Source organism: Spodoptera frugiperda, chromosome 4 (genome assembly GCF_023101765.2).
Source record: "Spodoptera frugiperda isolate SF20-4 chromosome 4, AGI-APGP_CSIRO_Sfru_2.0, whole genome shotgun sequence".
Classification (NCBI taxonomy): Eukaryota; Metazoa; Arthropoda; class Insecta; order Lepidoptera; family Noctuidae; genus Spodoptera; species Spodoptera frugiperda.
This window is the reverse complement of record NC_064215.1, coordinates 6,127,551-6,142,716: the sequence shown is the minus strand read 5'-3', so window position 1 is coordinate 6,142,716 and position 15,166 is coordinate 6,127,551. Positions and strand designations below refer to the sequence as shown.

General features: G+C 35.6%; 1 protein-coding gene across 1 annotated transcript; it reads right to left on the bottom strand.

Annotated features, from left to right (window-relative positions):
* Positions 1-2,856: 2,856 nt before the first annotated feature.
* Positions 2,857-3,834, bottom strand: LOC118273855 (cuticle protein 16.5-like). The gene has a single exon (XM_035591024.2). It carries the CDS (start codon positions 3,751-3,753, stop codon positions 2,953-2,955), a length of 801 nt encoding a protein of 266 aa, XP_035446917.1. The 5' UTR covers positions 3,754-3,834; the 3' UTR covers positions 2,857-2,952.
* Positions 3,835-15,166: the final 11,332 nt, after the last annotated feature.

The window sequence follows — 15,166 nt, the reverse complement described above, 5'->3', positions numbered from 1 at the left end:
ACAGTGACTGTACAAGGATGACCTACATACAAGTATCAGATGCTTGTGTTATGTTTTAAATAATATAATAAATAGTATATTGAATAGGTGGTACGTTTCCAATGCTGAGTGTGTTGACAATAAATCCAGTCTAAGCCTAAACTTGATGATGTACTAAGGTATTTTTATGGACGCAAAAACTTCATACCATCGCTACCTGACATTGATAGCTACACACTTTAATATTCAAAAGTTATTGAGGCGATATAAATGATATAGTAATATTTTATAGTGTGGGAGATCCATGCCTCGGCATAAATGGGCCGGCTCAACCGGAGTGATACCATGACCTCACAGAAAACTGACGTGAAGCAATGCTTGCGTTGTGTTTCGTTGTGTGAGTGAGGTTACTGGAGGCCCAATTAACCCCCTTCCCAGTCCCCGATAACCCCCAAAATGCCGGTAACGCACTTGTACCGCCTTTGGTGTTTCGGGTGTTGATGGGCGATGCTTACCACCAGGTGATCCGTCGGCTCGTTTACCGGCTTAAACTATAAAAAAACACGAGACATTCCTGAAAACGACATCGAAAATTCAAATACATAACATGTATAACTTATGTCTGACATAGGAATCAAATATAGGACCTTGGTCTCAACTAATAAGGTAGTAGAAACAGTAACACTTCCCATTTCTTATGAATGCGGATACTTAGTAGGCTTTTTGCTTTTCTTGTTTGACTGGTCACCGTGATTTGACAATAACGTGAGGTACATATGAAAGAGGTTTTAGTGCACTTTCATGCTTAGTCTAGGAACTCGGTTAATAGAAACAAATTGCATATTGCACATTTTGATTAAGTAAATAAATTAAATTGGGCCACATTCTAAAACTTAAATTAAACGTTAATTGTGTCCATTTTCTGAAATATACAATAGTTTATACGAGTAATATAACTAGTAATAAACTTAATTGATTACCTAATCTAATTAAATTATAATTAATTAATCTAATTAATTATCTTATTATTGCACTAATATTAATAATTGGTTATAGACAGACTGCCTCGGTGGTCGCAAGTGCGACTGCCGGACACTGCCGGACAAGGGGTCTCGGGTTCGATTCCTAGATCGAGCAAAGTATTACTGGGGTTTTTTCGAAAAAAATCTCAGTAGTAGCACGGAGTCTGGAATTGTATCCAGTATATAGCAGTAGGCTCACCCCCTATTACATGGGACTTATAACACAAATGGTGAAAAGTGGGTGTACATTGTATAGCTGCATTACCTGTCGTAATGAGCACCCCTTCGGGAATAAAAGGCGTGATGTTGTTGATGGTTATAAATACAATATGTAGTGCGTAGCATAGACAGGCATCCTGCTAAGTGGACTGACGACATTGTCAGAGTTGGAAGCAGTTATTACATGCGGTCCCCAAGCTATCTGGCAAGGGTGGGTACTCGTATTATGACAAATACCCTCTTAAAAACTTTATGGCAAACACTCTCTTAATACTTGGACGTATTCCAGCTAATATTAATTCTGAAGACTAGATGCAAGTGCCGGGGCATACTCTTTCACAACTTTTACAAATGCAGTCTGAGTTTGAGTGAGCAGTGAAAATTGTTGTGATGGTAATAAGGATGATGATGCATTATCCGCTGTTGTTTCCTAAACTGAGATGGAAATTATTTTTTTTATTCATTTTTTTTTTGTTGGGGTTTTTATCCTTACTTGGATATGACAACCCCATTGTGTCCATCATTAGAATGAGATGGGAAATTGTAGGTACGTGTTATCATTCACATGCTTTTCACCAGTGCAATTATGAGTCTCATTGTGAAATTGTAGGGAATAAGTCTATTGTTAGATATTAGATACAAATTAGTTTCAGTTGGAATATATTGGAGGTTCACTTTGAATAAGCTTATCCTAGTTGAAAGACTCATTCATAGGAATACCTAAAAATTATTAATAACAATTTATCATGTTTAATAGTTGATTAAACTTTACTGGACCCTGGTATGAAACCTAAGAACTCTTACCCTGTAGTCGCCATAATACTAAAGTAAATAATATCCATATACAAATAACCTCTGGTATGAGCTAACTTGGGTGATAGGATACTTTTTATACCACCATGATCCCAGCGTATTCCCGTGCCCTGCCAGTGCAGGAACTATTTATTGGTAATTAGGGGTGAGCCACCTACTCTATAAAGGACCTGGTTTCAGAATGACTTATTATTTAGATATTTAGGGATTGTTCGATCCATCAATACTTGACCTGCGGATTAATCCTGATATCTCACGTTTAGCAGTTACGCTTGAGGCTACTGGACTAACGAATCAGTTAGCTTGTAATAAGCTCTATTAATAAATACCATTGCGGTTTTTGGCATAACTTTACATAATTATATACACGTGAAGTGTCACCTCTTCATCCTATCAGCGAAAACACGTTCATTGCTGAACATTGACCGCCTTAATGGCTTCCACCTCCTATTACACCTTATGTTATAAACAGAATGATATCATAAGACGAAAATGCATTTGGATATTAAATGTCCTATATCCTGAAACTCGTACCAATAAGAAAATAAAAGCATTTAAAACGGTTTAAGAAAAGTGCTTTTTACTGTCACTATTTAGGTAATTAAGTTTCGGGTAGAATCATTTACAAATAACACTTATGTATATAGTCTTCACTCATAAATAATTTAGTTCTTAAATCATTACAAGTTATTCAAATATGGTGTTGCTATTTTTAGATTCTCTATATTGCATGTTTAGATTATTCAAACATTTTCGGGGATCAAACAAGTACACATCGAATGTTATAATAACGCTTGAAACACAATGTAATGAAAGACTGAAATAGGTATGTTTACGTACATATTTATTTTATAAATATTTTTTTATTATTTTTACATCATCTTAGGTGATAATCTTAGGTGTTCGTCAGTTTCGCTGTTTACCAGGCGTGGCCGTGGACAAGGGGAGCAGAGTGGAGGAGTCCATGTGCGTTAGCACCGTACGCGGCGTATCCGTGAGCGCCGTAGGCAGAGGCGTAGACGGGAGCGGCGGCGACGAGGGGAGCGACAGCGTGAGACACAACAGCGGGGCTGGTGCGCACATCAACACGGGACTGGTGGGACACGGCAGCGGGGGCTACGGCGACAACGGGGGCAGCGTGAGCCACCACGGGGGCGGCGTAGGCGTGGGACACTACGGGAGCGACGGCGTGAGACACCACAGCGGGGCTGGAGACGACGTCCACGCGGGACTGGTGCGACACCGCGGAGGGAGCTACGTGGGCGACGACGGGAGCGGCGTAGGCGAGGTGTCCCAGGGAGCGCTTCTTCAGGTAGTGTCCGTGACCGGCGTAGCCGAGAGCGGAGTGGGCCAGCAGGGGAGCGGAGTAGACACCGTGGGCTACAACGGGGGCAGCGACGGCGTGGCTCACGATGGCGGGGCTGGTGCGCACATCCACACGGGACTGGTGGGACACGGCGGCGGGAGCGGCGACCACAGCGGGAGCGGCTACCACGGAGTGGGCAACAGGCACGACGGCAGCGTGCGCGAGGGGAGCGTAGTGTCCATCCAGGGCCTTAGCCTGCAGGTGGAGGGCGCGGGCGTTGATCACCTCGGCGGTGTCGAGCGGGCGGCCGTGTGGGTCCAGCACGACGGCGGGGTGATGAGGAGGCTGCGCCAGCGGCACCAGGGAGCCGCACGCCACGGCGCACACAGCGAATAACACCACCATCGATTTCATTGTGAACGTGGTCTGTGTTTTTTCTGACGAACTAGATCACTTCAAACCGCAGACGGTCGACTGATAAATTCGATTCGCATTCTACTATATTTATACCGTCCGGATATAATTAATGGGTAGGGTAATTTCAGGCGCAAGTATATTCGTTTGTAACATAGATAGAACAATGTCAGCTGTCAATAATGACCTCGGTGCGTGTGTGGCGGTCAAACATTACATAGCAAAAGAATTTCGTGGTCGGAGTATGTAGTGCGCAACGGTGTCAGCGAAATGTATGACGCTCTACATACATACATTCAAGAAAATTGCAAACGGATCTTCCTTTGTTTTAATTAATAATTAAACAGTTTATGAAAGCCACCCAACCTTCATTTGACTCTTTCTGATTGCAACATTAGGAAAGTGCCTTGACTTTAATTTAATACCTACTAATCTAGTATTACTTAGCCAATGTAGCTTTTGCTTGACCTAAAAGATTTAACTTAGTGGGTAAGTGCTATTATTACAAAAGCTGCATCTTGGTGTTATTTGAAAGGATTAAGTGCTAGATATTGGATATTGAGAAATCATTCTTAATATCATGAGCATTAGGTTGAAATTCTATTAACGATGTTACGAAGCTCAGTTAGTGCGCTTGCGCTTCGAGCTGCGGACAATGAAAGGTTCGCGCGCCCAGTCAAGCGTAGTAGTGTCCAAGAACACGAGGAATTACTCGATTACTAATACATATAGTTCCGTGTTGTGCTCGTACAGTACATACGACCAAAACAGTTGCAACTTTTGCTTTAAGAGTGACGAAAATATATTAATTCGTGATCATTCTACAAAAAGTAGTCATTATTTTTTTCAAAATTGTTATTCTTACGTAGGCATACATTTCATATGGCTACTTGCTCTGATCCGGAGCTATGAACAACGTAACAGGGAACCGAGGCTCTAGCTCAAAGCAGGAGAAGGAACCTGGTGGTTTTTAGTCAGTAAGAGTCTGACACTCCCTCTCGCCTCGCCCAAGGCGGAAGAAGTTATTGGTTGATTACCCCACTTCAAAACACAAAAATGTGGCCTCTTGGTAGATTGCAACAATGACACACATCACAGCTATTAAGTAGCTATTAAAGAAATTGTTCACGTTGAGCAGGTAAAATATTAAAAATATTAAAAAGATACTTTCATTTATTAAAATTTCAAAGACTGTCCATAACAGATTATCCTTGAAAAGGAGAATTTGTTACGTTAATCATAAGAAAAGCAAATACGGAATTTCTTCATTCAAGTTGCTTATAAGCGCACTATAATTCGTCGAAGTGACTTTAACTATAAAATGGAGCGTAAACGGACATACCCACTATATAGATACGTTCGATAAAGGATATTAAGGAATTCTAATTAATTATTCTAAAAAAATATTGCGTCAGTTATTTTTATGATTGTGTTCGTTGAAAAATTTGCGGAAACATTGTGTCTTACTGAGATAATAGTATAAGTCTCATATATTATTATGTACGCATTTTAGTGTACATTGTATACGACATACGTTTACACGTGTGGTTCAAATTATTCCTCATACATAACGTAATATTGAGTTTCGTCCTTCAGTTTCACTTAATCAAATAGTTTTCAAATAGTATCTCGTAAAAAATGTGGTTATAAAAGAATATTCTTATTATTGTGAAATCGGTTCATAAGAATTGTGAATGTAGCTAAGTGAGGTTTTTAAGTCTCGGTTAATGCTTCGCCTTAATAGAATTAGATCTAAAATATAAAATTTTAACTTGTCAGTGTTAGTGAACATCTTTGTATGCAACGTCACGCCTTTTATCCCCGAAGGGGTAGACAGCACATTACGCCACGTAATGTCGCTCAATGTATGTACAATGTACATTCACGTTTTACTATTTCGGTTTTAAGGTCCCAAGTAAGAGGGGGTGAATTTATTACTACATACTAGGCACTATTCCAGACTCCGTGCTACTACTGAGACATTTTCGGACCTTTTTAGACCGGGAATCCAACTCGAGACTCCTTGTCCGGCAGTCGCATTTGCGACCACTTGAACAACGAGGCATTTTTTCTAAGGTGGACTAAATTTGTATATACCATGGTTAATATAAATGAGTATTAGGGAAGGGATTCCCTAAATCCCTGCGGGTACGGTGAAGCAAAATTTATGCGATATTTTGAGCAAAAAATGAAAATAACTTTTTTCTTGTGTTTTAATGAAATTTTTAAATTCCTTAGATCGTAGGTACTTTTTCCTCTTTAAATATTTATTAGATGTATGTTGTACTGGGTTAATAAACGTATCGCGTTTTGGTGTTGGAAATTAAGACAATAGGAACTAATTAGTAACCTTGGAACAATCAATAGGTACGATTAGTTTAAATAACAATTATCAGTTATTCAGTAACACTTATTGATGGAGTGTTAACTAATGACTTGACATAACAAATTAATGGTGAATGGGCCTGTCAGTCTGTTAATTTAGGTAATGTAACATTTTATAAAACCTAATGCTGAAACTTTATGATTGAGTGCATTGAATCAAAACAAATGTAACGTCCCAAGACATGAGACAATGACGTTAATATTTAATAAGGAATACGAAGTAGTTTTAAACAGTTTTAAATATGTATCATCCAAAGGTCTCTTCTCTACATCTCCAAAAGGTTAGACTGACAGAAACTGCCTGCGGCATAAGTCCACCTATTATGCGTTGTGTGCATGACGCATTTTAAATAAATAGATTTTATAACCATAACCTGGATTTTAACTTCTGTGTCGAGCGAGTGTAGAGTAGAGTACAAATATACTATATGACATATATATGACACCCAGATCCGAAGCAACAATTTGTAGATCACACGAAGAGTTGCTCCGTGCGGGAATCGAACCCGCTACTCGTTGCACGACCGCGTCGACTATGCAGTCATAAATAAATAAGTCACTGTTAAGTGGTCACACATTTACTTAGGCCAATTTTTAAATGTGTATGATAAATAAGAAGCTGAAGATGACGTACGTATAAGCAGATCGCGTCTCCAATATAACTTGTTTGTTTACCTTTATTTATATTTGTACACGAAAACGGTTTATTTGTAACTTTGAACTCGGAAGTATATTTTGGTCACAAATCCCTTTGGATTTCTTTACTCATTTCAGAGGAAACCTGGTTCTGGATTTACGTGTGTACAACGATTTGTTGTTTTGTGTCACTTGTCGTTTTGATCCCACTAGAATACTTTTATAATAATAATAGATTTTTGTTTATACGAGTATTCTCCTTTAGATTATTTTTAGATATATGTCACAAATAGTGCAACTTGTGTTACAATATTTTATTTAGGTTACTTTAATGTAAAATGTTATCACTCGGCGCTGGCCAGCCAGATCCTTTGTTTGAACTTGGCTTGACACGCTGCCACGTTTCTAGATTTTGTCAAACGTGGTCTATTTGCAAGTTCAACCGATTGCCTCGTACATCTTAATATAATCTTAAGAATTTTGCACTTAGTGTCTCCTTTATTATCATCTTAATCTTTGTCCACATCCAGGATTCCCTACAGGGCATACAAGGTCATCAACCCAACAGGATACCGGTTTGATCCAGTTTAAAACGTTGTCAAACTGTCACAGCTAGCTAAGTAATTAAAGTGTCGACTTTAGCTTTTAAGTTAATATTTCGTTTCCGCCGGGTGTGTTGCTACCTTTTCTTCAGGTCAATGACATCAAAATGGGTCCTTTCCTTCCTATTTGAGCAAGATCGGATAAGCTGGAAGGTAAGTTATCTTAGCTGGGACTAAGACATAGCTCGTGTGATTTATTGATCAGTTAACGTAATTTATGCAGCGGAAGAGTTATTAAGGATTGACTCGTTGTTCTGTGAAGCATGGGATACTGAGTACGATATTGGTGATTTTTGACTGCTTTGTGGATGTTGTATGTTAACTGGAGCAGTAGCAGAAAGTGCTGTATGTATGTAGTAAAAATGAGCCTTCTTCAGAGACAAATAAGGATTTTTTTTGTAAATTTGACGCGTGTTTATGCAGGCCCAATTCAGAATAAGAGAACTTAAAGCGAGAGTTTGAAATGTTTTTAATAATCACAACAAGGGAATTTTCATAACTGTATTTAACTTATAATAGTTATATTGTTATGTAGACAGTTTCCCATGAATCATGTGAATTATTCATATATTTGTAAATAGGTATGTCAGATAAACTCGATTTATGGTAATAATATTTAGATTCGAGGTGGCCAACAGTGCTGTCCGACCCAAACAGTGTTCGTACTTAGCTGGTATTTACCGGCTCGTTTACCAACAATGCGGAAGTTTAAATAAGTACAAATACACCTACAAACTACTATGGAATATTTATAATGACTTTTTATTTCTTTCTAGTTCTTTAGCAAAGTTACAAGTAATATCTATCAAGTAGTATCTTTGCAATTCTTTTTAAACGTTTGCAAACTGCTTTATACATGGTATTGTTATTAAATAACCTTTTATCTTTAAAGAATAATGTAATTATTTTTGTAGCCTGCAGAAGATTCTATGCATTAAATGAATACAAACTTTTCGCCAAGCATGAGGGGAAGTATTGGACTCATTTTAACAAAAATTTGCTATTCCATTCCAAAATTGACATTCCAAGAAGCAACGTATTAATTTTATATTGTTTAGTAAACTCGCCCACTGTATCGGTGAAAAACTTAGGCAATAACTTGTTTTAGTATTGTTTCAAAATAACTGGAATCAATAAGGAAAGGCCAGAAATGGAATTGTATTGCAGCTGTTTTGTGTTTTCCTCTCAAACTTGAGTTTCTGCACGAAGTTACACGTGTCAGCAGTGACTATCGGAGGCTGGTGGCGGCTGGTGGATATATATATTTTTTAACTTGATTGTCAGCATTTGACCAATATCTCAATGTCATTCCAAATAATTATACTATGTATTTTATAAGTTAGTCTTTTTGCGTCTCAACGGTATTTTTCCGAAGTACAAAGAATTCCAAACGATATCTTTCTATCTCAAGTCGAGGAATTGATTAAAATGGAGTGTTTCAAGGAAAATCTTCGGGAAATCGCTAAAAGCGTGTTATTGTATAAATGTTTTTGTAGATAATTAAACTTTGTGGTAGAATAAAAATGAGGATTTCCTATGAAAGGGATCGTACAATGTTTGTGTTTTGTTTTCAAATTTACGCGTAAAAGTTACGTTGTTATTAAAATTGGAACATTAATAGTAAGTATTCAGAGGAATTTTCTGTGATTATATTGTTTTATTCAATAAAATTCTCAGAATATGGATAATGACGGGATATGAAAATTAAAAATCTATTTAGTCCGTCAGTTTGGTAATGAAAAAAATATAAGACATATATTTTTTTATTTTGTTATATATTATGATAACAATACTTAGATAAAACAAATCAAAGTTTAAGAGTGGGAGCAAATACGTCATTTCTACTTATAAAATGTACCTAGAAATGATGTCACGCGATATTTCAAATCAATATATCTTCGAAATTATTTCGTAAGAAAATAAAAAATACGTGTCTAATGTTTTAAAATTAGTCATCTATCCTAATCACATGTACATTATGACTATATTTTTTACAGGGGAGAGGACAAAATATGAGCATAGCATTAATTTTGACTAGTCGGACAAACATATTTTATACTTGCATAAACCAAAATTGCGTAACATATTTTACTGGTTCACCCACGAATTCCATTTTTAATATTTTTTAATGAAGTGGTAATCATGTCAGTGTGATAAAAATATATTTGATTGCACGTAAGTATTCATAAATCTTAGTTTCAATGTGCCGCCACATTATTGGCTCTCGTCTGGGATATGATTGTCTTATTACTATTTTTCGAGACTAATATTATATGTCTGAATGTATGTTTGTACATATATCTCCACTGTTTGAATGAATTTCGTTCTCTTAAAATACGCATATTTTTATATCATACTGTAAGTTTGTGTGCAAGTCACATCTGTTTTGAAATAAGTGGAGATGAAAAGTACAATATTGTACTGATATCAAAGAGTTTTTAAGACTTAGTTGACACAAAGGTGATATAGTACGAAGGGATTTAGTTTTTCGAAATTTTAATAGTAGGTACCTAGTTTGAAGCCTATATTTTAGGCTATGTAGATAAAATCAAAAGGCTCATGTCAAAGAACTTAGAATGTTAGTATCCCAATAATATTTGTTAAACTTCCGAAAATCCTAGAGGAAATAAAAAGAGGAGATATTACTTTTTATGCGGAAAACATTCACAATACACACTTTTTACTCGACCGTGGACCGACTTCTGATTCTTATTAAAATTGACTACCAAAAAGTAGATAATGGTAGTGCACTATATTTATATAAGTGCACTAAATTGCTATACCATTATGTGTTTGAATTTTATATAAGGCTAATCTCACTTGATATTCCAGTAGCGTAAATACGAGCGTCATTCTTAAAGTAAAAACTGTCGCAAAAAATATATTAAGCATCGGTATTTATAGATTAAGGATGTAAAGCAAAATGTTGATCGATTTAGTTTTTCTTAAAGGATGTAGGTAATGTTTTTATTAAACTTTTTAATTCTAGCTAGTTGTCAACAAGTGGGTGTCACGCGGTCAGTTCCGGATTTTAAAACATTGAGCTGTATCTTTATATTAGTGAGCAACTAATCACTATTGCAATATAATATTATAATTGCAATACACTAAAAATACTAATGGAAAACGGACATTCTATGTACAAGACTTTCGGACCCGGAGCTGTGGACTGCCTAGCGGGTTACGGGACTCCGGCTCGAAAAGCAGGAGTACAAACGGGGTGGTTTTTAGTTAGTAAGAGTCTGAAACTCCCTCTCGCCTCGTCTAAGGCGAGAGAAGTCATTGGATGATTTACCCCCTCAAAAAAGTTCAAGACTTTAAATAAATATAAATCACACTTATTTTTGTCTAATCTTCAGACTTTAAAGGTTTTACTAGAAATGCTAAGAGCTACATTGCCGCTAGCTTTTTATACGAAAAAGGTTCTATTTCACTTATTTGACCTTAGTCTGGCGGCAAATTAGAGCGTTATATGTATTAATCATCGCTGATATCTGATTCGGCCTTGATAAAATGGCTCTCAATACCTAGCACCAAAATGAGTTTTAAAATACTGACAATTGATTTAGAATGGGCCTGCTCTTTTCCCCAATGGACCAGCTCGACCAAAGTGATACCACGGCCTTACAGAAAACCGACGTGGAACAAAGCTTGCGTTGAGTTTCGTTCCCTTTAAAATCCTTGATTCTCCAATAATCCTTAAATTCCTAACCCCCAAAATGCCGGCAACGTACTTGTAACGCCTTTGGTATTTAGACAACCATACAAAATATAAAAAAAACAAAGTCTTTCGCCATTTTTGTTGATTTTTGTTTTATCGTACTTCATTTTAATTTCAAGGATCAATATTATAGTATATTTTATTACAGACAATTTCTTGGGTAGTAAAAATATCTACAGACTATTTTGTCATCTGCGAATGGTATACACAAACGTGATCTTAAATCTACTTATATGGGTGTCCTATTCTAAGTACAAACAGTTATCTCACACACAAAAGAATATTACCGTTGTAATAGACCGTACGTGAGTGATATTTTATTATTCTATGTACTTTACGTAACAATAGTGCACGAAGTCCCTTTCAAGATTACTAGAAGTTGGGTAAGAAACTAAGGATCGTTTATGGGGTGATATTAAATCTAGTAAAATTTGCTTTTAAACCGCAATAACGTCCGCGCAGGACATTAATTTTAGTTCGTTTTTTTGTTCCACTTTCCAAACCATGCCGTATGTGTTTAGTACTATAATTAGATATGTTTTGTAGGAATTTAATTAATACGTAGTTTAAAAAAAAAGGAAAACGTATGCATAAAGTTATATAAGTAGTGCAAGAAAGACACAAACGTACAGCCGAAATTAATAACCAATATTAGTAGAATTAAGAAATTAAAAAAGTTTTAAAATGCTTTTGGAAAAATTTAGTGTGGTCATTAATTTAACCTCATCTATTGTATGCAACGTCACGTCTTTTATCCCCGAAGGGGTAGGCAGAGGTGCACATTATGGCACATAATGCCACTATACAATGTACACCTACTTTTCACCATTTGTGTTATAAGTCCCATGTAATAGGTGGTGAGCCTATTGAACTACTCACTCTTGTACTACTTCGATTAATTCCGAAGCTTTCGTTAATAATGCAACTTAAAGAATTAAATTTCATAACCTCGTCTTATGCAATTTGGTAACCAACTGATTGAATAGATTGCTTATCAGCTACTTTAGTTTTAATTGCTTTTAGTCAATGTGTTAGAAATAATAATGCTGTTTAATTTGATTGCCAAATGCGGTAGTCTCGGAGGCTCTAAAGTTTAAATGGTGATAGATTTAATTATATGGGTAGGTACTGAGTGGACGGTTGGTAGGTAAGGAACTTAAAATTAGCATAGACAAGATTGTTAAATTGTTCGTAGTGTCGATAGTTACGTATGTATTTATATTTATTGTGACGAATTTGAAATTACACAACTTTTATATTAACTATAATCAGGGTTTACTCACGTAAATTAATGGAGAAAAGATTTACTACTACTACAGTAGGCTGCGTGATGTCGCTGCTTCTGCGTACGTGAGTAAACTGTGATTTTAGTTAATTTAGTATGTCTCACGATAGTTATTATAAAAACTTTTATATTAGTAGTAGATTTTAAGTTTTTATACACCTAGGAATATAATTCCAGACATCTTCCACAGTCGCACTTGTAACCAACGAGACATTTTATTAATCGTTTAGTATCTAATTAATAGGTTTTAACATGATGATTTTCATAAATATATGTGCCTTTATCTTATGTATATGTCCTCACTAAAGTTATTGACAACTTTCTTACATCTTAATAAACACCTTCGTTTATTATAAACAATTACATGGACTCATATATGTATGAGATTAATAAATGTCACTAAAAACAAAATAAGAATGAAAAGTGAAAGTAATTGGTTGAAATAAATAACATGGCCTACCATATTTGATGTGGAAGGTATTGGTATTACAATTATGAAGGAATGGTATTAATAAAGTTAAGAATATTTATTGAATGTCAGCGAGTGACGTGTTTCTGTAGGTACCAGCCACGGTGACTGCCCGGTGAAATATCAGATACAGAGTGGTTTGATTCTGTGCTACTTCATACAAAAAGTTTTTACGGAACAGAGAAGTAAAGTTCCGCATGTAAACTTAATATATGCGATGTAGGATTTATGACGTCATCCGTTGATTTGCGCGTCGATCGTCTATGTGGTACTTCTGTCATATGTCGCCACAAGTTCAGTAATGGTATGCATAAATTGACGTATTCAAAGTACTTGTTATTTAATTATTATTTTTTGTATGCTTAGATTGTGGTTTACCGACTAATATTTCTTATACTGGAAAATAGAGTAACCTATGGAGTTTCTTGCTTGCTCTTCTACATAGTAATCTTACCTTGGAACTAGCTTCACTAGAGAGTTCTCTAGTTGGTCAACTGACCGACAGACAGACACTTTATTTAAATATTGTAATATTTGCTTTGATGTTCCAAAGTGCCTTACCGGTTTATTTTAAATAAATAATTTTGACTTTGACTTTATTTTCTATTTTTATATTTCTGACAAATTAAAGTAGCTAACGAAATATTTGTATGAAGTCTCACCGATCCGTTTATTCTACAGCGACATTAATCATTGTCTACGGGCACATTTTAGAGGTAGTTGCGTATTATTATGTACTCAGTTTTTTAATGCAATGTTGAAAGTAGGACTATTATCTCTTATTACGGTCGCAATACTGGGCTCGAATCGCTTCTGTTTTACAAATTAGTGCATTGTGCAGTTTGGCACTGTTTTTCGAGCTTGATGCGTGACTTTAGTAAGGTATAAAAAGTACATAATAGTTAGGTATATCAAGTTTTTCTTAAGTATAGTAAACCTATAATTATACCCTGTGCGGTGATTGTTTTTATATAAGTATTGTATATCGAATGGATACGGCAAAGTAATTATTTATTAGTTTAAAAAAAAAAACACATTCCCGAACATTAGAAGTTTCTCCTGTGTCGTGGGTGCGTTTATAAACAAACAAGTTCACATACACATGGCACCCAGGTCTGAAACAACAATTTTTGGATTACACAAAGAGTTGCTCTGTGTCAGAATCGAACCACCACCGCACCAACCGAGCAATAATACGGATATTCGGAATATTTTTGGTGAAATTTCTTTACTGTTTATTTCTTAAGGAAATTACGTCATTAGATAATGTGATGTTTATGAAATACGTTTGATTGATACAATGACGCACAATTTCTCTATTATTATTCAATCAAATTGGTAATGATGTTTGTGTTGTGATAAACTATTTTCCAATGTCCATAACATATTAATATTGTATAAGGAGGCCAAAGTTGACTGTTTATTTCAGGTTGTGAGTTTTGTATAAAAATATGAAAGTAACATAATGTGTAACGATTTTTTGTTTTACAAATTATAATAGATATACAAGAATAGAATCAGGCGTTACTTTGCGGAAATCTATGCTACACTAACAATACAATATTTTTTTAGTTTTTATTCCGCTTGTAAATGTATTTTCAGCATGCAATACGCAATTAAATGCTCACGCAGCAGAGGTGCAACACAAAACCAAATTATAACGAAAAATTCACCGTTAATCAAGAGATTTTTCAAGAGATAAAGAGAAAGGGTTCGCTTACTGGGATTAGAAAAAAAAAACAGTATTAATTATTTCAAGGAATTAAATGCAACTTGTTGTGATGACTAGCATTCGTTTATGAAACGAATAATATCTAAAACATTCACTAAAAGTTGATTGGTATAACGATATACCTTCTATTAGTTAATATCTTAAAATAAATGCGGAACTAGTCATAAAATATATCTAGATCACGCCGCAATATAATTTATTATATCACTGTTTCTAATAAACAATAGAATTTGTAGGTATCGCGAATCTATTAACAATCTGGTTTAGTCATTTAGCTGATACTTACGGCAATAAGGTGAGCTAGATTTATGATTAGGAACTAATAACTGACCAGGTAAACTTAATTTAAAAATGATTTTGTAATTCTATTGTACGCTTGATGGAGATTTAATTAAGTATTATGCAGTCCCTTGCATGTCTTTAACTGACTTCCTAAAAAGAAGGTGGTTCCCAATTCGGCCGGTATATTTTTTTCTATGTATGTACACTGATTACGTCGAAGTTTCTATAATAAGTATTATTGACTTTAAAACTGTAACTAATCGTAGGACAAGGGCACGGGCTCGAGTTCGTGAAAAACAAA

Bases quoted from the DNA above. Each gene is read 5' to 3' on its own strand.
- LOC118273855 (XM_035591024.2), bottom strand. From the start codon at position 3,753: ATGAAATCGATGGTGGTGTTATTCGCTGTGTGCGCCGTGGCGTGCGGC.